This window comes from Eschrichtius robustus, chromosome 11 (genome assembly GCF_028021215.1).
Source record: "Eschrichtius robustus isolate mEscRob2 chromosome 11, mEscRob2.pri, whole genome shotgun sequence".
In the NCBI taxonomy this organism is placed as follows: domain Eukaryota; kingdom Metazoa; phylum Chordata; class Mammalia; order Artiodactyla; family Eschrichtiidae; genus Eschrichtius; species Eschrichtius robustus.
Window position 1 is genome coordinate 111,108,806 of NC_090834.1, and position 26,999 is coordinate 111,135,804.

General features: G+C 46.4%; 1 protein-coding gene across 4 annotated transcripts in view; it reads left to right on the forward strand.

Moving 5' to 3' along the window:
- Window positions 1-7,396: 7,396 nt before the first annotated feature.
- Window positions 7,397-26,999, forward strand: part of PPFIA1 (PTPRF interacting protein alpha 1) — a 92,997-nt gene continuing 73,394 nt past the window's right edge. For 2 of the 4 annotated variants that reach the window (XM_068554115.1, XM_068554116.1), the window contains exons 1-2: window positions 7,397-7,523; window positions 8,786-9,049. In XM_068554115.1, the coding sequence (XP_068410216.1) occupies window positions 8,786-9,049 (264 nt within the window). In that variant the 5' untranslated portion in view covers window positions 7,397-7,523. The remainder of the gene's footprint in view (window positions 7,524-8,785; window positions 9,050-26,999) is intronic. The other 2 variants (XM_068554118.1, XM_068554117.1) reach the window with 2 other exon arrangements.

The window sequence follows — 26,999 nt, forward strand, 5'->3', positions numbered from 1 at the left end:
TTTTTGCAGTTTTTTCTTGTGGTTGATTTCTAATCTCATAGCATTGTGGTCAGAAAAGATGCTTGATATGATTTCCATTTTCTTAAATTTACTGAGGCTTGCTTTGTGGCCCAGCATGTGATCTATCCTGGAGAATATTCCATGTGCACTTGAAAAGAATGTGTATTTTGCTGTTTTTTGGATGGAACACTCTAGGGATATCAATTAAGTCCATCTGGTCTAATGTGTCACTTAAGGCCTGTGTTTCCTTATTGATTTTCTGTCTAGAAGGTCTGTCCATTGATGTAAGTGGGGTGTTAAAGTCCCTGACTATTATTGTGTTACTGTCAGTTTCTCCTTTTATATCTGTTAACATTTGCCTTATATGTTTAGGTGCTCCTGTGTTGGGTGAATATATATTTACAATTGTTACGTCTTCTTCTTGGATGGATCCCTTGATTGTTATGCAGTGTCCTTCTTTGTCTCTTGTAACAGTCTTAATTTTAAAGCCTATTTTTCTGATATGAGTATTGCTACTCCAGCTTTCTTTTGATTTCTATTTGCATGGAATACCTTTTTCCATCCCCACGAGGTCACTTTTTTAGTGGTGAAACTATTTCATCTGCTTCACAAAACCATAGCCTACAGTGAATATTCAAACACTGAGAAGCGCCAGCAAGTATTGCTGAGTGGGATTCAAATCATGTAACATTGAGATCCCTGAGCAAGTTTAATAGCACTACACAGAATCACAAACTCGCCAATTTAAGGACTTTGTTTGTTTATTCCTTAGAACACCACTCATAGGATTTGTGTGAAGTATCCTGTGTGTATAAATTCATTCATGTTTATTTTATTCACATGAATGACTCACCCCTGGCACAGGCAGGGCCCCGAGCAGGCAGTCACAATGTGCTGCAGCCACAAGCCAGACTGGTTCCATAGTGGCTGGTTCTTGCCCCTGTGCTTCTGTCCTGGTTCCCAAAATCTCAACCTTATCCTTCAACTCCACGTGAGAGCACTTCCTGACCTCGCTTTTGACCTGACCAATGGATTCTTTCCAACCAGTAACCTCTTCATGTTGACTATTTCATTCTCCAAAGAGAATTTTAATGCTTTTCCCTTTGTCTCTCTGTCTTGACTGATATCTCTATTTGGGATTAGGAAAAACATAACTTTCATGAGGAATGGTGGGAAAGAATTCCTGCCTAGAAACCCAATGGGCAGTGTCTCCCCTTGTGGCCTCAGGACGCTGCCACAGCTCCTGGTCGCATGTCCTGAAGGTCAGGGGGCAAATAGGAAGAAGAACCACAAGGCTTTCTCCCATGCTGTTCCCTCTTCTGACAGAGAGGAAAACCCCACAAGCCCCTGCACTGTCCCTTATGTGGAATTGACAAGATCAGGGTCCAGGCCCTCTCTTAGCCTTTCGGAGGCAAAGAGCAATGAGATACCAGAGGACTCAGCTCAATCCTGATTCTCTCCAGGGTGGATGGGCATGGCCTGGATGAAAGGGACCCCCTCAGGTGATAATAGAGATCTTCTATATCGCCCTTCCCAACTAGCATAACTCTCACAGCCATCCCTATGAGGCGGTTCTATCATGCTCACTTCAGGAATGAGGAAACTGAGGCCCAGAGAGGATTTGCCTAAGAATACACAGCCGTGTCAAAAAGAAGCAGAACCAAGACTTGAACGAGGCCACTGGGCTCCAGAGCCTACAATTATAACTACTGTGCGAAAGTGCCTTTCAAAGAGGGGCCTGATGACCAGACTCAGCAGGCAACCAGCAGGGCTGCCAGGGTGGTCGCTTCTCATGTCCAGCCATGAGTCTCACAACATCCCAGCGTGATAGTTAGTGTGGGTGTTATTATCTCTGTCTACAGATGAAGAGATCAAGGCTTCCTATGGGTATGGACCCCACCCGAGGTCAAGGTAAAGGTCAGGGCTGGGGCCCCAGCCGAGCCCTCAGAGAGTCTGAACTACCTGCCCAGGCCCTTCTTCCTCCAATTGCTGGGCATTTTTATTAGATTCCCTCTATCTGCAGAGCATAATGAAGTTGTCAAGAGAAGCAATTTGCAAGGAGCTTATGACTTGCTTTTAAATATAAGTACACAGGGACTTCCCTGGTGGCGCAGTGGTTAAGAATCCGCCTGCCAATGCAGGGGACATGGGTTCGAGCGCTGCTCCGCGAAGATCCCACATGCCGCAGAGCAACTAAGCCCATGCGCCACAACTATTGAGTCCGTGCTCTAGAGCCTGCGAGCCACAACTACTGAGCCTGCGTGCCACAGCTACTGAAGCCCACGCGCCTAGAGCCCATGCTCTGCAACAAGAAGGCACCGCAATGAGAAGCCCACGCACCACAACGAAGAATAGCCCCCGCTCACTACAACTAGAGAAAGCCCGCGCGCAGCAACGAAGACCCAACGCAGCCAAAAATAAATAAATAAATAAATAAACTTACACAGATGAAAGGGATCGACGTCTTCATGTCCATGTGCGAGGCTCTGAGGTCCTCTAGGAGCTGGCAACTCCCTGTGCCTGGCACTGTGTTGGGACAATGGGGCGTGTTTCAGAGGTGGAGAGGCATGTAGACCCTCAATGGGCATCAGGTTTAGTGTCTTGATGCACTGGTCTAGGGGATTTGTCCCCAGCTTTGGCGGCCTGGGGACTCCTTCTGTTGTAGCAGCACGAAAACTGGCTTTGGAGGCAGTCTTGGGTTCAAGACCCCCAGCTTCTACCAAATCATAAGCTGTGGGCCTTGGACAGGTAATCTGATCTCTCCGCGTCTCAGTGTTCGCATTCGTAAAAGGATGGAAGATACACTTGTGAGGCTTGAGTGAGGCTACACGAGTTAGGGGTTCTCTGTAAATGCTTTTTCTCCTTCCTGCTCTTGGGGATGGACGCGCCCCAACCAAGCTCCAGACGGGCTCGGTCATGGGCCAAAACTTCACCTAATTGGTCAACTGTGGGAAACAGAACTGCCATGGAAACTGGACCACGCAGGCTGATGATCTTCCCTGCTTAGTGGCCACTGGGACCTCAGTTTCCTCATGTGTACAGTGGGAAGGATACAGGAACAGCCGCGTGGGGAATTATCTTAAGAACTAAATGAGACGAATAGTCTTCTTTCTTTCCCTTTCTCCTTGTCTGTGAACCCCTCCTCACCTTGGCAGGGATACATGGGAAACCCAGACAGGGTTGGTTCTAATGGCTAAAGTCATCAAGCTAATGAAGCCCAGGGCCTCACCTCCTCCGCAGGGGACTGGATTACTGGGGCAGCGCTGAGACCCGCTGATAAAGTGCTTACTCTTTGGGGGTCCCTTTAAGAGACCATTCTTTGGGGCTTCCCTGGTGGCTCAGTGGTTGAGAATCTGCCTGCCAATGCAGGGGACACGGGTTCGAGCCCTGGTCTGGGAAGATCCCACATGCCGCGGAGCAACTAGGCCCGTGAGCCACAACTACCGAGCCTGCGCGTCTGGAGCCTGTGCTCCGCAACAAGAGAGGCCACGATAGTGAGAGGCCTGCGCACCACGATGAAGAGTGGCCCCCGCTTGCCGCAACTAGAGAAAGCCCTCGCACAGAAACGAAGACCCAACACAGCCATAAATAAATAAAAATTAAAAAAAAAAAAAAGAGACCATTCCTTGCTCACAAGCATAGCGACGAGATCAGCAATTAGGACCCCCCGTTCACTCAAGGCTCCAGTCCCAGCTCTTCCCAAGTTAGCTGGGTGCTGCTGGGCCAAAGCTCTTTGCATCTCTGAGCTTGTTTCCTCCTCTTAAACGGAGAGCCACATCCTCCATCACCCACCCCCAGCTCAGACCTCTCCACCCCACCCCACCCCCGAATAGTATTGTCCCACCACCATTCATTAGGTTGCTTTACATATTCCAGTAGACTTGGGACACACGCAGATCTCTGTGATAGAGGCCAGGCCACATTCTAATCTCACCTCTCCTCCCGGGCCCCTCACCTCTCTAGAAAGGGGAGGTGGCCCAGGCCACGCTCAAGGTTGACAGCTACATCATCTGGAGAGTCAACGCTGGCGGGCACATTTGTGAAAACACAACTCTGGGCGCAGTAAAAAACACTCTACCCCCAACCTGTACTCCCAAATTTTATCTAGCCTTTAAAAGAAGAACTGGAGGGAAAACATTTCTCACGTTCATTGTTTTCCTGACTGAGCCTCTGAAATATTTTTCAGGTGAATACTTCTGGGAAAGAGTTTAGTTGAGTGATATAGATAACTACATCAAAATGTCATCTTAGCTTCCTGAAAGCAATGTGCCATGGTTTGTTCTTGCCTAGGTTTTACTGAAGTAACATTGGTGGGTTTTTTTCCTCTAATGATAAAAAGAATGCACATTCATGACAAAGTATCTGGAAAGCACAAACTAGCACAAAGAAGAAAGTGAAAACAACCCATTGTCCCCCTCAAAGACAACCCCTGCCAACAGGCTGACATTAAGTCTTTCTAGGAGTATCTCTGTACATACATGTATAGAGAAATGTAAGAAACTAACTGAACTCAGTAACAATGTTTTCACATATAGACATACATGTTTTTCTTTTACAAATTTGAGATTTAAAATTGAATTTCACTTTTCAAAACTATTTCATTTCATGTAAAACTCATTTTATTAAAATTGTATCGCTTTGATTAATATCAGTAATATTTAAAAATTTTCAGATACAAGATAATAAATTTTAGATAATACAGACTTCATCTAAACACAAACTTTTCTTTTCTGAAATAGGGCTCACACTCTATATACTTCTGTGTAACTTGGCATTTTTTTAAGTTTCTTTTCCCATTAAAAAAATTAGGTATATATTGATAAAATAGATAACAAGGACCTACCGTATAGCACAGGGGACTATACTCAATCATTTTGTAATAACCTATAAGGGAAAAGAATCTGAAAAAAAATAGATATATATGTATGCATAGCCGAATCACTTTGCTATATACCTGAAACTAACACAACATTGTAAATCAACTGTACTTCAATTTTTTAAACTTAGGACACAATTTACACATTTACGTACAGTTCTGTTAGATTTGACAAATGCATGCGGTCATGTACCTACCACCACAGTCAGGATAAAGAATTTTGCCAGTCGTCTAAAATATACCTCTAAAATACGTCATCAAGCTTTCTGTCATTTGCAGTGCAATGATTTAACCAGTCTTTTTTTTTTTAATTTATTTATTTATTTTTGGCTGTGTTGGGTCTTCGTTTCTGTGCAAGGGCTTTCTCTAACTGCAGCAAGCGGGGGCCACTCTTCATCGCGGTGCGCAGGCCTCTCACTATCGCGGCCTCTCTTGTCGCGGAGCACAAGCTCCAGACGCGCAGGCTCAGTAGTTGTGGCTCACGGGCCTAGTTGCTCCGCAGCATATGGGATCTTCCCAGACCAGGGCTCGAACCCGTGTCCCCTGCATTGGCAGGCAGATTCTCAACCACTGCGCCACCAGGGAAGCCCCTAACCAGTCTTTTTTTGTTGGCCATTTGAGGTTGCTTACAATTTTCCCCTTAACTGATTTTGCAATCTGAGGGAATGAAATGGATGCATGAAAATGAGTGAAATCTGGGATTCTCATTTTCCTGCCGCTATACCAAATGGGCTTCTCCCTTCTCTGCTTGGAAAACTGCTCATCCTGAGGCCCAGCTCAGATGTCATCCCTCTGTGAAGCCCCTGTGATGCCAGCTGCAGAGCTGGTTCCTCCTTCCTCTGTGGTCCCAAGGCACCAAGTCACATGCTGTTTATAGGACAGACATTGGAATAGTCTGTTTCTTTTCTTCCCTCCAGGCTGTGAATTGGGGGAAGTTGATGTCTTTCGCAGTCCTGTGTTCTCCAAACCTAGGCCATGCCTGGCTCACAGTGTTCTATAAATGTTCATGAAATGAATGAACATTCTACTCCGTTGAACACAATTTTATTATTGTGCTGATTTTTTAGGAGGCAGGTACTTTCTGAGCATGGCGCCAATATGGGCTGGATGAATTAAGCTGGTACACTTGAGGAGAACTGGATGTTTTCCTCTGCTCCAGACCCTGGATCAGGGATGCAAATTCATATTTACGTGGAGTCATTCAAATATTTATTGAATAAACAAATACGTGGATGAAAGGTGTGGTCCTGGACTTGGGAGGTAAGAAAGCCAATCAGACATAGCACCTGTTCTTGGTGAGCTCACAACTGGGAATCAAGGAATCTATCTTGGAAGTCTTCACTCCCCTCCCCCGCCATGCAGCCTTTACTTAGACTTAGCCAGACAGCGGCCAGTGTCACTTGGCAACAACGCCTGGACATTTTGTTTTGCCAAGAGTTTGTGATCCAGGAGTCAGACCTTGAGTGGGGAGCATCTGCTTTAATTTATTAAAGGTGTATTTATTAATCTCTGCATCTGCAAGATATAGCACAGGACTTGGCACATAGCAGGGGTTTTTAAAAGTCTGAGCAAGGATGAAATACGGATATGAATAACAATGTTGAGAAAGATAGAAATGACCACCATTCGTTGAGTACCTCCCCAGCCAGGTCCTTGACTAGGTGCTCCCTACACATCCTGTTTCTTATAACAGCCCTGGGGTAAGTCTGTATCACTCTCCCTTCTTACAAGTGGGTTCCCCCGCGGTGCCCAGGCCCACACCGCAGGGAGAAGTATCTGCTGGAAGTTGAACCAGGTGTGCCTGGCTCCAAAGCCTGCCTTCTCGACATAGCGCCCAGGAGCCTCAACATCAAATGCTGCCCATCTCTGCCTCCCCAGGTACTGCAGGTAAAGGTCGGTAATGGGTCTTGCGTAGAAACCGCGTCCTTCCGAGTCGTGCAAGGACCGGTTCCTAGGAGGCTCCGGAGGCCACACCGCAGGCTCCGACCAGCTGCGAACAGGTGACTTGCACTGGGGCGCGCTCCCGCGTTAAGGTGTGTAGCCGTGACCTTCGGGAAGTGTCGGGCTCAGAACCTGGCACCCAGTAGACGCTCGATAACGACCTTCGGTGTCCTCCGCGGGTGTAAGCGGAGAGTTGGGGGCAGCCCCCCCAGGTGGAAGACGCTGCTCGGGACGAAGACCAAAGCCCCGAGCCCAGTGTCGGAAATCCGGAGCGGCGACTCGACCGAGGCTCACCCACCTGGGCGGGGCCGGGGGCGGGGCTTCTACTGTATCCAGTCAATCGGCGTCCTAGAAGCGAGCCCGCCCCACTGAGGAGGCGGTGCTTGCACACTCGGCCGCCCCCGGGCTCCTCCCCCGGGGGAAGGGGCGGGGCGTGCCGGCGGCGCTCGGCGCTGACGCTGCGCCGACGCGCCCGACGTCGGGCACGTTGACGCCGGCGACGCGCAGCCGGGCCCGCTCCTCCTGTGCTCTGCCAGTGTCCGGCCGCGGGCCGGCCTTAGTGACTGGGGGCGGCGGGCCCGGGGCCGCGGGCGCGGGGCGGGCGGCGGGCGCGGGCTGCCTTCGTCGGGCCCCGAGCTCGCCTGGAGCGAGCAGCCGCCCGCCAGCCGCCGCGGAGCCTCCTCGCCCGCTCCCGCCGGCGAGCAAGGTAAGAGATAGGGGGACTGAGGCAGGGTTGGGGCGGAGCGGGGCCCCGGGCGCCGGCGCCCTCCCCGCGGGGGCCGCGCGGCTGGTGAATGTCAGCCCCGGGGGAAGGGTGCGCAGCGGGGCCCGGGGTCGCGGGGGCAGGGGGCGCTGCCCGCGGGACCCCCGGCGAACGGGCTCTCGGGGCCGTGCGCCCCCCCTCCTCCCTGACCCCAGCGCCAGGTGACCCGCGCCCCCGGTGACCCCAGCGCTGGGCGCGGGGGCGAGGACCTGTGGCCGCAGGAAGTCCCGAGCCAGGCTGGGTTCCCGTGGTGAATCGTTCTCGCCACCCTGGCGTCCGGGCTGCTGCAGCACCGGGTGCGGGTGCGAGCGGGGTAGAGTCGTTGTCACTGTCAGGTGCGTGGTACGCGGTCCTGGGCATCTCCGTCCCGGGGGTCCGCCGAGCCCGGAACACTGGCGGCAGCCTCGGGAACCGGCCCCCTGCCCCTCGTCCCGTCATTATATTTGAGACACTTAGTAGCCTCTCGTAATCTCACCTTTCACTTTTCTTTCCTTACTAGCCGTGTGCGTCTGTCTCGACCTGCTATATTTCCATTGTGGAATTTTTTGGCGGGGGGGGGGGGGTCTGTTAATTTACGTAAGTTAGGTTGACTGACCAACCATTGCAGCCGTTGAAAAACACCTCTCGCCGCCCTTAAAGAGTCCAGTTCCGTTTATCGCGCACCAAATCCAGCCCAAGAATTCAGGGAGCCGTCAGTCTTTCCTAGGAGCTGACTGCACACATTCCTCCAAGATGCCTGATGGATTTTGTACTTGTCAGTTTTACTGGCTGTATGCTCCTTCTGTGCTTTTCCTGAAAAATGATTGGGTGGCACGTGTTTTGACTTTCTCTCCCCCACCGGGAAATAGAAGGGAAAAAAAAAAAAGGTTACAGAAGCACGCTTGTTTTCAACAGCTAGAAAGTACAGCTTTGCAAAGAAAATGCCACAGGGTTTGTTCTTTATGTGAGGGTAGTCTTCTTTGGTCTTTACCCCTTCACTGGACTATTGTCAGTATTAAATGTCTTCATCTTGTGTGTTCTGGGCACTTTGGATATGCATGTGTATGTTTTCCCAGTTTTTTTCTGTACAGAGCTTAGCAGTCAGATCTGGGAATAATGAGGCTGTCAGCCTTTCATTTATCAGCTACAGATAGCTATAAGGTTGCAGCTTTGTGGAAGCCTTTATTTTGCACCTGATGACTGTGGTCTGGGTCTTTCATTTCAAGATGATGTGCGAGGTGATGCCGACCATCAGTGAAGCAGAAGGCCCCCCAGGGGGAAGTGGGAGCCATGGGTCCAGCTCTCCTTCACAGCCAGATGCAGATTCACATTTTGAACAGTTGATGGTCTCCATGCTGGAAGAGAGGGACCGTCTCCTTGACACTCTGAGAGAGACCCAAGAAACGCTGGCATTAACCCAGGGGAAATTACACGAGGTTGGTCACGAAAGAGATTCCTTGCAGAGGCAGCTCAATACTGCGCTTCCACAGGTAAGGGTGATTTTCACCTGAGAGTTTTTTCTAAACGCTTTTTTACGATGTTGAAATTTTTAGATGTGTATTTTGCGTAATCACTTGTGAAATGGTGGTTGTGTTACTTGCAAGTCCCATATAGATAAAATTCCTGAGGATTAAACTTCTTAGTGAGAACAAACTCTAGTGTACCATAAAGTTCTGTAAAAACACCTTATTGCTCTGTTCCCCTTTGGGGCGGCAGAAGGAACTGCCTAGATTTGGAAGAGTGTTCCAGAGTTTTTGAAAAAGGGCCATGAAGTAACCAAGCTCTGTGGTGCCTTCCGTTTTGCTGTCTTAAGCTATTCCTTGCCTAAATGTGTATTTCCATGGGTTGTATTATGTATTTCCAATTTCCTAATGAAATTTACTGGACAAATAGGATTGATTTCACAGGAAAAATATTTTTACAGTCCACCTTTCTCAGAACACCGGTGTTTTGTAAATCAACTTTGTTTTAGGGGATAGAAGACTGAAGATGGATTCCTTTGGAACTTTCTCTTTGGCAGATGAGAATTATAAAGCTTACAGTCACACTGAAGTTTTTCATCTAAGGATATTGTGTTTGGAGCAGTGTTTCAAGGCCTTTTCTTGTGGGGCTGAGTGAGGATCTAATGATAGGAGCAGGGAGAGGGTGTCAGCTAGAAGAGTGTGCGCTGGGGGGCACAGAGCACAGTGGGAGATGTGTATGTCACTTGGGTGTTTATGAGCTGTGTAGGTGCCATTTTACCTATTCATAATAGGTGCCTTCATGGTGCTTTCAGGTGGACCTGAATAAGCATGCATTTATTCTCTCAGGATGGGTCTGCAGTGGTAAATTAGTAAATGAATAATTACTAGCCTTAATGCATTTCTGGGCTTTAGTCAATTCTCCTGAAAGATTGATAAGCTAAACGTTTGGATTTCCTTTTTAGCAACAATAATTTGATGTCAGTGCTGTAATGTTCCGTCTTTGTCAATTTGAGAATCATTAAGTTTTTTCTCATTTGAATCTTGTGAATTACCAAGTTTGTTTGGGTCAGATTTTATTACCACAAGCTTAGAAGGATTGGCCAAATTATGTTTTACTGGGATTTTATTGTAGTATTTGTAAATCTTTTCGGTACTTTGGGGTTTTTTTTGTAACTGTATTTGTCTTCTTGTAATTTGAGGTACGTACACTGAAGTGTAGTTTTTTGAAAGGATGAGCACAAGGGATGTAACAAGTAAGGGACAGGAGTTTTGTAAAGTCCAGTCTCATGCAGTGGAGGTTGTCACACCAGCCAGTGGGACAGTTGCTCAGTGATTTGTTGCTAGCTACTGCTCTGTGTTGTAGCCTAGAAATGCCTTGTTGAGTGGAGAATGTGATGACGTCACCAGCTCACACCACCTGAGCACCTGAGTCCAGCGTTTTAGAAACACAGGAACCATTAAGTAAACACTTTTTGGATCCTTCCCTTTCTTGGCATTAGTCTTCTGTTTGGTGGCTAATTGTGTGACCAGGTAGGCGTGTGAATAAACTCCTGCCAGATTATGTAGGCAAGTAATAGCGTACTTAAAAAAACTTAACTGTAACAGAACATACGTCAGAAAAATTCACAAATCATAAGTGTACATCGCAGTGACTTTTTCATTAAGCGAACACACTCTTGTAACCACTGCCCAGACCAAGAAATAGAACATTACCAGGCTTCCCAGAAGCCCCCTCCCACCCCCTCCCAGTAGTTGTCTCCCAAAGCTAACTGTGGTCTCGACTTTCTGCCGTTGATTAATTTGGCATGTTCTTGACTTTATGTAAGTGAAATAAAGTAATGTGTATATTTTATTTCTTGATTCTTTCATTCAGCATTATCTTTGCGAGCTCTCTCCATGTAGGTTTGTTCGTTCTCACCTATTTAATAACCCAGTGTATGAATGTACCATAATATATTCTTCCTGTTGTTCATGGGTATCTGGGTTGTTTCTAGTTTTTACAAATGCTGCCCTGAATGTTCTTACTTGCTTTTTGGTACAGATACGTATGCGTTTCTGTTGGGTGTGCTCAAAGGAGTAACACTGCCAGGTGACGGGGTACGTTCCGCCTTAGTGGGCTCTATCCAAGGTGGTGGTCGTGACCACTGTCCTGCCCCCCACAGTGTGCGAGCCGCTAGTTGTTCTGACCCTCGGTATCGCCAGTTCTTTGGTTGTAGCTGTCTGGTGGTGGTGAGCGTTAGGAGCTCAGTGGGGTGGGAACTTGCTCCCTGATGGCCAGTAAACATCCCTGGCGTTTGCTGGCCATTGGCTTACCTTCTTGGATGAAATAATTGTCCTTTGCCCATTTTTTGATGGGGTTGTCTGTTTTGTTTCTTACTGATTTGAAGGAGTTCTTTTTATATATTCTGAGTACATATATGTATGGCAGGGTTTTTTTGGGGGGTGTGTTTGCCGTTTCACTTTCTCAGTGGTGTCTTTTAAAAAGCATAGTTTTTTATTTTAATGTACCCCAGGTGATCAATCTTTTCAGTAATATTTAATGCGCTTTGTGTTCATTGAAAGATATCATCACGATGTTGCATGAAGATGTTACCCTGTAAAAGCTTTATTGTTTTATCTTTTACATTTAGATCTGTAATCCATCTGAAACTGATTTTTGTTTATTGTGTGCGATAGGGGCCAGGGTTCCTTTTTTTTTTTTTTTGTCCCTTTCAGTGTATGGCTATCCAGTTGTAATTTATTAAAAAAAGCATCCTTTCCCCAGTGTGCTGCAGTGTCATCTCTGTTGTAAATCAAGTGACCGTAAGTGTATGGGTCTGTTTCTGGACTCCCCTCTGCTCCATTGATCTTTTTGTCTCTTTTGCACAAATGCAACACTATCTAAATTACTGTAGATTTAGTCAGTCTTCATACCTGGTAATTTAAATCCTACGCCTGAGTCATTATTCAGTATTACCTTGGCTAATCTTGACCCTTTGCATTTTCAGATAAATTTTACAATCCACTCGGCTGTCTTTCCCCAGAAAATGTGTTGGGATTTTAATTGAGGTTGAATTTAATTTGTAGACCAGTGTGGGGAGAAATGACGTCTTTTTAATATTGTTCTTATAATCCATGAACACAGTATATATAGTCCTCCATTTATTTAAATCTTCTTTAATTTGTCTTAAAACTTTACAGTTTTCTGTATGTCTTTTGCATGTTTAATTAGATGTCTCATATTTTTGATGCCATTATAAATTACTAGTATGTAGAGATAGAACTAATTTTTCTGTGTACACTTGCTAAATCCATTTATTTCTAGTAATAATTCTTGTATTTTCTATGTATACACAATTATGTCTGCAGATAAGTTTCTTTTTTTTTTCTTTCCAGTTGCTATAACCCTTTTTCTTTTTCTTGCCTTATTGTACTGGCTAGGATCTCCAGTACAGTGGTGAACAGAAATAATGAGAATAAATATCCTTGTCTCATTCCCAGTATCAGAGGAAAAGCTTTCACTATTTCATCGTTACATATGATATTTACTGTAGCTTTTCTTTAATTTTTTTAAAAATTTATTTATTTTACTTATTTATTTTTTTGGCTACTTTGGGTCTTCGTTGTTGCGTGTGGGCTTTCTCTAGTTGTGGTGAGGAGGGCCTACTCTTCATTGCGGGCTTCTCACTGCAGTGGCTTCTCTTGTTGTGGAGCACAGGCTCCAGGCGCACGGGCTTCAGTAGTCGTAGCACGTGGGCTCAGTAGTTGTGGCTTGCGGGCTCTAGAGCACAGGCTCAGTAGTTGTGGCGCATGGGCTTAGTTGCTCTGCGGCATGTGGGATCTTCCCGGAGCAGCGCTCTAACCCGTGTCCCCTGCATTGGCAGGTGGATTCTTAACCACTGCACCACCAGGGAAGCCCTACTGTGGCTTTTTTGTAGATATTTTAATCAAAATATGAAAATTTTCCTCAGTTCTTAGTTTGCTAAGAGTTTTTTTAAACCATGAATTTAAATTATTACATTAAATTTTCTTAAGTATATTTTCTGCAAATTTTAAAACAATCAAGTGATTTTTCTTTTATGTGGTGACTTAACTTTTTAAAAAATTTTGTGGTTCTAGAATAATCCCAACCTGATCTTGATGTATTCTCCTTTCGTTGGATTTTATTTGTTAATATTTTGTTTAGGATTATTGCATCTGTATTCAGGGTCTGTAATTTTACTTTCTTATACTTCTTGTCCTTGTTGGGTTTTGGTATCAAGGTTATGCTAGTCTCATAAAACAAGGTGGAAAGTGTTCCTTTTTTACCCTCGGAAGAGGTCCTGTGAGATTGGTGTTTTCTTTCTTAGATTTTTGGAAGAATTGATTGGCAAAACCAGCTGGTGTAGGATTTTCATTATGGGATGGCTTTTAATTTCAGATTTAAATTTTTACATGGAAATAGAATTTTTCTGATTTTGTATGTCTTCTTGTGTCTGTTTAGGTAAAGCATTTCCCCCCTGCTAGGAATTTATTCAGGCCACCCAAACTTTCCAATTAGTAAGTGTAAAGTGGTCCATAATATCCCCTTTTAAAAATCCTTGATACTGGTAATTTGTGCTTTGTCTCTTTTTCTTAATCAGTCTCTCTAGGGGTTTATCAATTTTATCAGTCCTTTCAAAGAACCAACTTTTGGCTTTATTGATTTTTTTTTTTTAATTTCATATTTGTTTTCTATTTCCTTATTTTCTGCTCCCTTTTCTTCCATCTGCTTTGTGTTTCGTTTGCTATTCTTTTTTCTGGTTTCTTGGGATAGATGCTTAATTGATTTTTAGCCTTTCTTTTCCAGTATATGTGTTTAAGGCTATAAGTTACCCTCTAAACACCATTAGCTGCATCCCACAAATTTGAATAAGCCAAATTTTCATTTATCTTTTATGTAAAAGTATTTTCTAATTTTCATTGTGTTTTTTAAAAATTATTATTTATAACGTTTTTAAAGAAGTATGTCGTTTAACTTCCCAGTGTTTAGGGAGGTTTTTCTAGTTATCTTTTTGTTGATTTCTAGCTTAATTCCATGAAGATCCCTATCTTAGTCTTTTTGGGCTGCTGTTATAAAATACCATAGACTAGCTGACTTATAAACAATAGAAATTTATTTCTCATAGTACTGGAGGCTGGGAAGTCCCAAGATCAAGGTGCCGGCAGATTCCATGTTTGGTGAGTCCTGTTTCCTGGTTCCTAGATGTCCAGCTTCTTCTCACTGTCCTCACTGGGCAGAAGGGGGCAAGGGAGCTCATTGCACTTAGGACCTAATCCCTCCCAGAGTCCGTGCCTCCTAATACCATCACCTTGGGGGGGGATGAATTTTGAAGGGGCATAAACTGTCTATCTACTGCAATCCCTAAAGATACCCTGCATTATTTCAGTCCTTTGAAATGAGTTGAGCTTTCCTAATGGCCCAATACACATTCATTTTGTTAAGTGTTCCTTGGGCACTTGAAAGCAGTGCGTATATCAGCGGGAATGCAGTATTCTGTGTGTATCAGTTAGATCAGGTTTGTTAATCATGTAATTCAGATTCTGGTAGCCACATTAAATAAAGTAGAAATAGGTGAAATTAATTTTAATATATTTTATTTAACACAGATATCCAAAATATTATCATTTCAGTGTGTAATCAACATGAAAAAAACTAATGAAATATTTTACGCTCTTTTTTTCATACTAAGTCTTTAAAATCCGCTGTGCGTTTCCTGCTTGTAGCACATCTCAGTGTGGAATAGCCACGCTTCAAGTATCACTACCTCATAGCTGCACGTGACTGCATACTGGGCAGCCCCCTTCTACTGAGAGATGCATCTTAACTCTTTTTTTTTTTAAATTAATTAATTAATTTATTTATTTTTGGCTGTGTTGGGTCTTCGTTTCTGTGCGAGGGCTTTCTCTAGTTGGGGCAAGCGGGGGCCACTCTTCATCGCGGCGCGCAGGCCTCTCACTGTCGCGGCCTCTCTTGTCGCGGAGCACAGGCTCCAGACGTGCAGGCTCAGTAGTAGTGGCTCACGGGCCCAGTTGCTCCGCGGCATGTGGGATCCTCCCAGACCAGGGCTCGAACCTATGTCCCCTGCATTGGCAGGCAGATTCTCAACCACTGTGCCACCAGGGAAGCCCTGAGAGATGCATCTTAAAGGCTCCCACTGTGATGATGAATTTGGCTGTTTCTCCTTTTCTACTTCTATCCGTTTTTATGTATTGATATTTTGAGATTATGTTGTTAGGTGCATTCAGATTTAGCATTCTCCTCGCTAGATTGAACTTGTATCGTTATGAAATGTTCCTTTTTATCTCTAGTAACGCTTCTTCAGACACTATTTGACAGTGATATCTGCCACATCAGTTTCCTGTTAGTGTTTGCCTGGGTATCTTTTCCTTTCGCCTGATTGTGATCTTATAGCTTAACGTGTACCTCTGTGAATAGTGTATAGTTTTTATTTTAATCAGTTTGACAGTTTTTATCTTTTAATTAGAGTATTTGCTCTATTTAAATGTAATTGCAATATTTCAGCTTATAGGTACAGTGTTACTATTTGTGTTCTGTTTGTCCCACCTATTCTGTGTCCTTTCTCTCTTGCCTTCTTTGAGAAGTATGAAGTGTTTTTAACTCGGTGTTCCTGTGTCGGTTGTCAGATATACACTCGCAGACACAGGGTGTGTTTTACAGTTCAGCCTAGGTTCGTGCCTGCCTTTACTGCCCCCCTGACACTGCTGTTTTCTTTGACACTCAAACTGCCCTGAACGCCCTCCCACCTCCTGTGCCACTGCTATCATACTTTAAAATTTTAGATATATTTTTGGCATCATCATCATTGTTTTGTACAGTTAATATTGTGATTTATTCTCATAGTTACCCTTTTTGTTGCTTTTCACTTGTTTTTTCATATTTCTGTCAGAGACTTCTTTTTCTCGAAGAACTGCTTTAATATTTTTTTAGTTCACGTCTGTGGGTAATGAGTTGTCTCATTTTCATTTGCCTGAAAAGTCTTTATTTTGCCTTCACTTTTTTTTTTATACATTTATTTATTTATATTTGGCTGTGTTGGGTCTTCATTGCTGCACGCGGGCTTTCTCTAGCTGTGGCGAGCAGGGGCTTCTCTTCGTTGTGGTGCGCGGGCTTCTCACTGCAGCGGCTTTTCTTGTTGCAGAGCACGGGCTCTAGGCGTGCGGGCTTCAGCAGTTGTGGCACACGGACTCAGTAGTTGTGGTTCATGGCAAGTTGTGGCTTAGTTGCTCCGCGGCATGTGGGATCTTCCCAGACCAGGGCTCGAACCCGTGTCCCCTGCATTGGCAGGCGGATTCTTAACCACTGCGCCACCAGGGAAGCCCCTATTTTGCCTTCACTTTTAAAGAATGTTTTTTGTTGGGTATAGAATTCCAGGTTGGTGGTTATTTGTTTTTCAGCACTTTATAGATGCCAATCCATTATCTTCTGACTTCCTTTTTCTGGAAAAGTCAGCTCCCAGTGTTGTTGTGTCATTATAGGCAGTGCCGTTTTTCCTCTGGGCACTTTACCATTTTCTTTTTGCCGTAGACGCCAGAAGAGCTGCTGAAAACCAATGTGTGGTTTTCTTTGTTGAGTCAATGGCTTGATTCTTTAACCAACTTTGACCATTATCTTTATAGGTATTTCTTATTCCCCTTTCTGTCTTTCCTCCACTCTGAGGAGCCCCATTTATATGTACATTAGATCTTTTTTTTTTTTTTTAATTTATTTCTTTATTATTTATTTTTGGCTGCATTGGGTCTTCGTTGCTGCTTGCGGGCTTTCTCTAGTTGCGGCGAGCGGGGGCTACTCTTCGTTGCGGTGTGCGGGCTTCTCATAGCAGTTGCTTCTCTTGTTGCAGAGCACGGGCTCTAGGCGTGCAGGCTTCAGTAGTTGTGGCTGACGGGCTCAGTAGTTGTGGCTTGCAGGCTCTAGAGTGCAGGCTCAGTAGTTGTGGAACACGGGTTTAGTTGCTTCATGGCATGTGGGATGTTCCCGGACCAGGGCTCGAACCCGTGTCCCCCGTATTGGCAGGCGGATTCTTAACCACCGCACTGCCAGGGGAGACCCTGTGCATTAGATCTTTTTAACAGTGTCCTGTGGTGTCTTTTGCGCTCCTTGGATATACTTTTTTTCCTCTAACTTCTATTTTTTTTTTAAACTAATCCATTCTTCAGTTCATTGATCCTCTCTTCAGCTGTGTCCGATTTGATGTTAAGCCTATAGATTGAGTTCTTAAATTCAATCACTGTTATTTTCAATTTCTAGAATCCGTTTGATTCTTGGAAAATTTTCCTTTTGTCAAGTATATTTTTGAACAGTTGAAGTTTGCATCTGATAACTGTAGTGTATGGGTCCCCTCCGGATCTGTTTCTATTTCTGTTCTTTTTTCTCTTGGTTCTATTTGTTGTTACGCCCGTTTTTGTTTTTTTAGTTGAGTGTTGGACATTATGTATGAAAAACCGTAGAGGTTCTGGGTGATGCTGTCTTCCTTCAGAGTTTCCTCTGACGCAGACCCAGGGTAGGGTCACAGCTCTCAGTTCAGTCGGGGACTGAGTGACTGGAGGCTGGGAGTCCTTGGAAGCCTCAGTCTCAGCTGCCTTCACCCACCTTCCCGCCCACCCCAGGGTGGAGCCCTTCAGGGTCTCCATCTGGAAGCCGCCCACGGCCCCTCCTTGGCAGGTCCAGAAGCCCAGTTTTTGTCTCCTGAGCACCATGAGGTTACTGCAACTCAGCTGCTCAGCCAGTTTGTGCAGAGTGTTGGGCTCATTTTTTGTGCCTCCCTTTTCTCAGGGAGCTTAGTCGCTAAAGTCCTGGCTGACTTGTCAGGCCTGTACTAGAATTTTTGTCTTCCCAGCCTATGGAACTGTCCAGAGCTCTGTTAGCTAGCTAGTACCCTCTGCTTGACTTTTCACTGCGTTTTCTTCCCAGAGCCAGCATGGTCAGATGCCCCGAGGGAAGGAGCGCCCCTCTCAGTCTCCCGCTCCCTCACTGGGCTTCCCTTTTCTTTGGAGTCTTGGACCTTCCAGTTTTGGCTGCCTCAGTGCCTCTTTGATGCCTTCAGACAGACTTTAAAAATGTATTTTATTTAGCTTTTCTAGTTCTTGGCGGGCTGACCTACAAGCTGCTCACATACATAACTGGAAGTGGGGGAAAACTGGTGTGTTCTCGCCATCTGAAGCAACACGTAATAGTAAATATATTTGAGCATCTTTATTTGATGCAGGAGAACAAGAACCACTGGTCCTTGCTTAGTCCCCACTATGCGGTTTCTAATCAGAATCCCCAGGTTGCCCATGCTCGGCCACTTGAACTCGGAAAGAGGATGGAGCAAGCGGCCCACGCCCCCTGGAGACGGAGGACCTGCACTCTGGCTCCTCTCGCGGCCGTTGTCCCAGCCCCGCACTGGTCTCCCCTCTTCCCCTTGCCCTGTGCCAGCCTGGCGGTGATGGCGGGCTGGCGGTGGCAGAGGAGAAGGCTGAGGAGGTGGGAGGGGTTATGTGACCTTCGTTCTGTGAGTTGATCACATGTGGGTTTTCTTTTTCAGTGTTTAAAAAAATTACTGCTTTTAGTCTTCCTTCCAGTTTCATTTTAAAGTTGAAAATGAAGATTTTATTCTTAAAGTTGAGTGCAGTGATTTTACAGTCTTTTTGGAAGCAACAGTTGAGATTTTAAAAAGACATCTCAGAGAACTCCAATATATAGAACCGAGAAAAGAGAATGTGTTCAGGTTGAATTGTGGGCAGGACCCCAAGCTGTGCCGCTGTGTCTCCCAGAGTCTGCTGATTCCTGAGACGGGTGGATATAGGACTCCAAACGCCCGAAGGACCAGGGTCCTAAAATCACCACTTAGTCTGCCTGTGTCAGGAGTGATGGTTGTCGCAGCAGAGGTTTGGGCTGAGCGGGGAGCAGTGTAGGCTGTGCCGGGGGATCGGAGCGCAAGGAGGGTGGACATGGAGCCCGGCCAGGAGGGTGAGGGGATGCGAGACGATGCGGGACAGAGGAAGGGGTGACACCTGGTGGGGTCTGAGAGGCTGTGGCTCTCAAGACTCGGGCGGGGGTGCTCCTGAACGTCTGCGACGCACCCTCCACAGCACGGGTTATCTGGCGACCAAGGGCCGAGGTCGAGAGGCTCTGGTGGGAAGAATCCCCAGCCTGTCTCAAGTACCGCTGCGTTCACAGCGGGGTCCAGCGCTCCACTGGGGGTTCACTGTCAGTGCCCTTACCAAGGTTGGGTCAGCACTGCTGAGCCTAAGTGAGCGAGTCAGTTAGGGAGAACTGACCTCAGAATCCGAGTGAGGTGAAATTAGCTCAGTGACTCCTCATCCAGGGCAGGTTCTAGGGATGCCCTTGACTTTAGGTGGGGCCCTTCCAATGAGCGTCACTGGCGGCTTTTTTAGTAGGAGGAGGTGGCAAAACCCCTCTCAGAAGACCATGGGTATTTCTAGTGTTTTTGGTTTCTGAAACAGTTAATGCTGTTCAGTACTACTTTGAAACAGTGCCCTTTCAAAGTAGTGTTTGAGCACGGGCACCTTCCCTCTTCGGCACACGCTCACTGCACCGCTGAGCAGAGCCATCCGGTCTCCGTGGAGACCCTTGTGACTGAGTTGGTTCCGGGTTCTGGGCTCCTGGGAGACAGTGGCAGAGGCAGAGCTATCCAGCCATTTCATCTCGAGATAGTGGTCATAGTGGTGAGAGTGGGATAGGGGTGATAGTGGTCATAGTGGTGAGAGTGGGATAGGGGTGATAGTGGTCATAGTGGTGAGAGTGGGATGGGGTGATAGTGGTCATAGTGGTGAGAGTGGGATAGGGGTGATAGTGGTCATAGTGGTGAGAGTGGGATAGGGATGATAGTGGGATAGGGGTGATAGTGGTCATAGTGGTCATAGCGATGATAGTGGGATAGTGGTCATAGTGGGGTAGTGGTGATAGTGGTCATAGTGGGGATAGTGGGATAGTGGTCATAGTGGTGATAGTGGTGATAGTTTTGGCCTCAGTGGGGAAGGATTGACACCATCTGGTTGAAGGTTGTAAGAGGTCTTGCTGGTGCTGCGTGGAGGATGGGTGGGGTGGGGCCAGAAGGGATGGGGAAGAAACCACTGGCGGAGGAGTCATTGGGGTACATGGGTTAAGCTGTAGAGTCAGTACTCTAGGCAAAAGTTTTAAACCCCTTAACATCACCCATCTTACAAAGCACAGAACAATGTATGTAATATTTTAATGAAGTATACATACTGCTTATGTGTATAATGTATACACTAATATTTTCAAATATTCACTGAGCGCCTGTTCTGTGTCAGGCACTGTTCTAGGTGCTGAATACTCAGTATGTGGGAAGGGTCACGTGGCCCAAGATCTCTTTATCTGTGCAAAGAGAAATAGAATGAAAGACTCTGTGTAGTTCAGTTTGACCAAGTTTGATGCGTGGACAGAACCGCAGCAGAAGCAGCGGCCGATGCTGGGTGTCTGCACAGGAGGACTCGGCCCGGCGGCTTTCCTCACGTTTCCACGACCCTCTGCCCTCCCCACTCTACTGCTTGAGCTCACACATCCTCACCTGGCACACCTCCATTTGGGTGGACTTTGGGCCTCTTGAATTCAGCATGGGCCCAAACGAGCTTTTCCCCACGTCTGTCCCTCCTCCTGAGATGGTACAGTTTTCTACCTAGTCAGGTGGTCAGAAAGCAAGGAGACAGCTTGTCTCATCCTCCTAGTCTCCAGGCCCTGTAGGAGGCACCTTTCCTGTCTCTCGGAGGCCGCCTCTGAGGTCCACTGGCGAGATCCGGACCCTCTTCTTCCACCAGGTTGACTCAAGGAGGGGTTGACCCCAGCGACCTCTCTGTCCCCCGCCCCCTCTCTGTCCCGCACCAGCCATACTGGGTTGTAGGTCATTCTTCACAGGAGATGTTTTGTTTTCCTGCAGTTTCTTTGTAAATATGCTGTTCTCTCAGAGAAGAAGGCCCTTCTTCTTACCCGGTCTTCTGCTTGCTAGCTCTTAGTGCTAGCTACTGCTAAGTAATTTGGTAACTAACTCTTGGAGAACCAGTTTTGCCCTGTGTATAAAGATCCTCAAAAATGCTCATATTCTTCTTTTTTTTCCAGATTACTCTTTTATTTATTTATTTTTTAACATGGATTTTGGGGCTAGACAGGTCTGCATTTTACTTCTGACTACAAATTAACTGCCTGCTGTTAGGCCAGTTGCTTATCTCTTTTTTTTTTTTTAAATTAAATTTATTTTTTATACAGCAGGTTTTTTTGTGGTTTTTTTTTTTGAATTTATTTTTTGTCTGCGTTGGGTCTTCATTGCTGTGCGTGAGCTTTCTCTAGCTGAGGCGAGCTGGGGCTACTCTTTGTTGCGGTGCGCGGGCTTCTCATTGCAGTGGCCTCTCTTGTTGCGGAGCATGGGCTCTAGGCCCGTGGGCTTCAGTAGTTGTGGCTTGCGGGCTCTAGAGCGCAGGCTCAGTAGTTGTGGTGCACGGGCTTAGTTGCTCCGCGGCATGTGAGATCCTCCTGGACCAGGGATCAAACCTGTGTCCCCTGCATTGGCAGGCAGATTCTTATCCACTGCACCACCAGGGAAGCCCAAGGAAATGGTTCTTATCTGGAGGAAACTTATGCATAATGATGTTCACCATAACAACTTTAAATATGATTTACATTTTTTACTGGTTAGAAACTTATAAGAGCAATACACCAGTTAGAAACCATTTTAAAGTATAAATGCTGTGTAGTTCGCATTCCACAGGGGTTTAACGTCTCCCACTTTACCTCCCAGCCTTACCTCATTTCCCCCACTTTTGCCCTCACTTTGAGAGGGAACGATTTCTGGTGGTCCCGTTCTTGTGGTGGGAGGTGGGCTCACTGGGCTGAGGCGGTGATTTCTTTTTTTTTTTAAAGTTATATGTTCCTGTTAGGGAATGTAAATTTTTTTTTTTTTTTTTTTTTTTTTTAATTTTTGGCTGTGTTGGGTCTTCGTCTCTGTGCGAGGGCCCTCTCTAGTTGTGGCAAGCGGGGGCCACTCTTCATCGCGGCCTCTCTTGTTGCGGAGCACAGGCTCCAGACGCGCAGGCTCAGCAGTTGTGACTCATGGGCCTAGTTGCTCTGCGGCATGCGGGATCTTCCCAGACCAGGGCTCGAACCCGCGTCCCCTGCATTAGCAGGCAGACTCTCAACCACTGTGCCACCAGGGAAGCCCTGAGGTGGTGATTTCTGACCCCTCTTTGTCTCTCTCTCTGCACTTCCTCCTGCTCCCCAGGGACCTTCCTGGTCACTAGGGGACTTCCTAGGACCTTAGCATCCGTTTGGTGTTCCTGCCAAGTCACTTCTTTCAGTGGAAGTTGCAAAGTGGTGATTTCTCCGACTCTCGGTCCTCCTTCGTTTATTAATTGGCACTCCTCTGTAAAGAGCACCCCTTTTTACTCTCTTTCTCTCTCTGTCACTGTGGACACTGGATTGGTATTTATTCGGTGTATTATAGTCAGTTATCATTATTCCTTAGATGCTTATATTGTCCCCCTTGGATTGGCTCCTGTGGCCTTTGGCAAGGCCCTATTAGTCTTTGAATGTTTCCTTGTTTTCTGGAACAAAAATTTGTCCCAGGCCCACTTTGTGTTTTTCCTGCCTCAGATCTGAAATCATTCCTCTGAGGAGCCCTGGTTCCTTTTCGTGCGGAAGTATTTAGAGATCAGTATCTGGGGTCAGGTGTGCCCGTGTCACAGGGGTTGGCATCTTTTAGCTCCTCCTAGGGAACAGAGCTAGACAAAAACATTCATTTTTTAAAAACCGTGGACTTCACATTGATATTTCCTTAACAAATTAAAATGGAGTCTTTCCCCTTAATTTATTTTATATTTATAATTCTTGTCTTACACTGTTTTGATTTCTAATGATATTAGCATTATTTTCTTTATCCTATGATATACATGAAATATTTTCAACATTTTAATACCATATTATTATAATCATCCTACTGTATGAAGTTTTATAACTTCTTTGCAATTCTTTTGGGTCTTAGAATGAATAAATGCATCTTAAGAATATATAGTTAGAATAATGGGTTTTAAAGCAATGTGAAGTAACATAACCGCGCAAATAAAATTTGATATACAGTTAAGTTCATTTGTTTCTGTTTATTCTTTTTCTAAAAAAATAAATTTATTTATTTTATTTATTTATTTTTGGCTGCATTGGGTCTTCGTTGCTGCGTGTGGGCTTTCTCTAGTTGCGGGAGCAGGGGCTACTCTTCGTTGCGGTGCACGGGCTTCTCATTGCAGTGGCTTCTCTTGTTGCGGAGCACGGGATCTAGGCACGCGGGCTCCCGTAGTTGTGGCATGTGGGCTCAGTAGTTGTGGCGCATGGGCTTAGTTGCTCTGCGGCATGTGGGATCTTCCCAGACTAGGGCTTGAACCCGTGTCCCCTGCATTGGCAAGCGGATTCTTAACCACTGTGCCACCAGGGAGGTCCCTGTTTATTCTTAATTTTAGGGTTTGCGTTTTTCTTTTGGAGTTAATTTTTTTCGAATACATAAAGCATTTACATGGTTCAAAAATCAGAACTATAGGAAAAGGCATTCTCAGAAATCTTGCTTCTCCTGTCTCTGTCCCACCCAGCCCTCACAGGTGGGGTGACCGTGCCTCCTGGTTTGCGTGAGATGGTCCTGGGTTTTGCCTGTTATCCTGAGCAGTTAGCAAGTGTTCCCTTTCACTCTCAGAAATGAAGCACAGCTGAAGGTTTGTTGCTTGCTAATGCTAATTAGAGATGTGACAAAATGTTTCCACTTCGTAGGTTTTCCCTGTAGGTGGAAGTGAGCTCTTGGCCCACTTCTGCAGGCTTGGATAGCAGGTCCTTGGCAGGGAAGGTCCACCCAGAGAGTTCTTACGCTTGGCTTGCAGAGTCTCAGTGTTATTCTGAGGGGGAAATTTCATTTTGCTCTGAAAATAAATTTGGGAGCTTAAAGCATATCTTGCATTTCCAAGTTTTTCTGCTTTGCAAATGGGCTAATTATCCCTTCTGCCTGTGTAATTTTAAACCCTTGTCAGTAGTAACATAATCATTGATTTCATGTGGTGGCATGTCAGTATAAAAGTTTAAGTTCTACTTGAGACTAATCGATATTTCTGAGCCATTGATCTCTCTTGAAATCGGAAGGTGCTGTTAGAAGCTAGGGCCTGCTCTTCTCCCCACCTTGACAGTCTTTCATGGGGAAACGTGAATGCCAGGTAAGGTCAGGCATCCTCTGTACCCCAAAACAGAAACAGATGTGGCAGGGGAAGAGTTTCAAATAGTCTGAGTATTAATTTGAATAGTCTGATGTGGTATTTGTTTTCATGCAAATTAAAATCTAAAGGACTTTATTTGTGACTAAGTGTGAAATCCAGTTGAGGCCAAGGGTTAAAGAAGTTCTGTATAGCACTTTGCTGCTTTGTGGCTCAGCTCCTTTCCCTCCACTGCAGACACATGCTGACGGGAGACTGTCAGCACACTGGCGTTTCACCCCTGCGCTGTCTGAAGGCATTTTACAAAAAAATAGCGCAGCTCCCTCCTCAAGCCGACAGTGACTTAAACGAAGAGCTTAAAGCAGGCCTGCGGGTGTGCACCGCATCTCTCACTCGCGGGCCTGTCTCCCCGGGTAGATTCCATCCCACGCCTGCCCCACCTTGGACCCCAGGTCAAGGTGCGTGCATTTTCCAGGAAAGCAGTCTGTTAGGCAGAGTCGGCGGACTTGTGGGCCAGCCTTCCTTCCCTGGTTGCTTTTGTCACTTTCCTCAGAGGTGAGCCTTCGGCGTTCTCATCAGTCAGCGAGGGGCCGTAGCTCTTTGTTTTTATTCAGCAGGTGTTAGACTTAGTGCCCCCGTGTGTTAGGCGCTGTCCAGGGGCCGCATGGATGGACGTTCAGGGGGATTAAATGCGATAATAGCCAACATGTATTGCCTCTAAGCCTTGTTTTTTTTTTTAACACTATTTTTTTTTTTAAATTTTATTTATTTATTTATTTATTTATGGCTGTGTTGGGTCTTCGTTTCTGTGCGAGGGCTTTCTCTAGTTGTGGCAAGCGGGGGCCACTCTTCATCGCGGTGCGCGGGCCTCTCACTATCGCGGCCTCTCTTGTTGCGGAGCACAGGCTCCAGACGCGCAGGCTCAGTAATTGTGGCTCACGGGCCCAGTTGCTCAGCGGCATGTGGGATCTTCCCAGACCAGGGCTCGAACCCGTGTCCCCTGCATTGGCAGGCAGATTCTCAACCACTGCGCCACCAGGGAAGCCCCCTTGTTTTTTTTAAGTGAAGTACAGTTGGTTTACAATGTTGTGTTAGTTGCAGGTGTACGGCAAAATGATTCAGTTATACATATATATATATATTCTTTTTCAGATTCTTTTCCCATGTAGGTTATTACAAAATATTGAGTATAGTTCCCTGTGCTGTACTGTAGGTCCTTGTTGGTTATCTATTTTATATATACTAGTGTGTATATGTTAATCCCAAACTCCTAATTTATCCCTCCCCCATCTTCCCCTTTGGTAACCATAAGTTTGTTTTCTATGTCTGTGGGTCTGTTTCTGTTTTGTATATAAGTTCATTTGTTTCTTTTTTTTCTTTTTTGGGCTGCGCCAAGCAGCCTGTGGGATCTTAGATTCCCGACCAGGGATCGAACCTGTGCCCCCTGCAGTGGGAGCACGGAGTCCTCACCACTGGACCGCCAAGAAATTCCTGTATCATTTTTTTTTAGGTTCCATATATAAGCGGTATGTGATAGCCTCTAAGCCTCTTTATGTGAATTATCTCACTGAAGCCTCATAATGATACTATAGAGTATACTTTATTTATTTATTTTTGGCTGCGTAGGGTCTTCATTGCTGCACGCAGACTTTCTCTAGTTGCGGCGAGCAGGGGCTACTCTTCATTGCGGTGCGCAGGCTTCTCACTGCGGTGGCTTCTCTTGTTGCAGAGCATGGGCTCTAGGTGCACAGGCTTCAGTAGTTGGCGTCATGTGGGCTCAATAGTTGTGGCTCGCAGGCTTAGTTGCTCCGTGGCATGTGGGATCTTCCCGGACCAGGGCTGGAACCCATGTCCCCTGCATTGGCAGGCGGATTCTTAACCACTGTGCCACCAGGGAAGTCGCCTGTAGAGTATACTTTAAACAGTACTAGAAAGCAGGATGCTATTATGTACCCCATTTTATAGATGAAGAAATTGAGGTTGGGGAGCTCCCCAGAGCCCCGTAGATCACAAGTGGTGGTCAGCGTTTGCACCCAGGCAGTCTGCCTCCAGGGTTCCTCCCTGCAGGAGGAGATGGGGCCGGCAGGATGCCCCCAATGCCCGTGGGGGTGGTCCTATGAGCGCCAGGGTTTGCTTCTTCAGCAAAGGGTCTCTGTCCCCGTCAGCTCTGCCTGTGGGCGGCGGGGTAACCGCCCAGAACGGGAGCCCTCGGGTGGTCCCCACAGCACCTGCCGCTGCCCGCGCCGCTTGGCCCCTGGTGCTCAGCACAGCACCTGTCGCCCTGCAGAGCCTCATGGAGCGAATACGATGGTTTCCTGACACCGTCAGTTGGTTTCTCTAATGCCCAGAATCTTTAAAGTCATCCGTTCTTAGATGTCTTGTCTAATTCTGCTTCTGACTGTTCTTGCGACTCTTTCACTTGACGAATCCAGGACGTTTAGAGTTTCTCTTTTGTTCTTCATCACCTTCCCCAGAAGCTCTTGCCCGCAGTGTGTGCCCAGGGGTCTGTGTGTGCTGTGGACGGCGGCCCCGGAGCGCGCGTGTCCCTCAGCCAACTCTCGGCCCCTGGTGAGAGTCACATGCACTGAACTGCGCCAAGTCTGGGTGGATCACTGCAACAGTAAGTGAGGAAAGAGCTGTGGCTTTGGAACGCAACAGATCAGCCGGCAGTTTGCATGTCAGGGTGTGCAAGGCCTGTCTTCTGTTGCTGTCTGTGATGCAGGTAGCTGGGTGGCAGCGTGGCAGAGCCCTGAGACAGCTT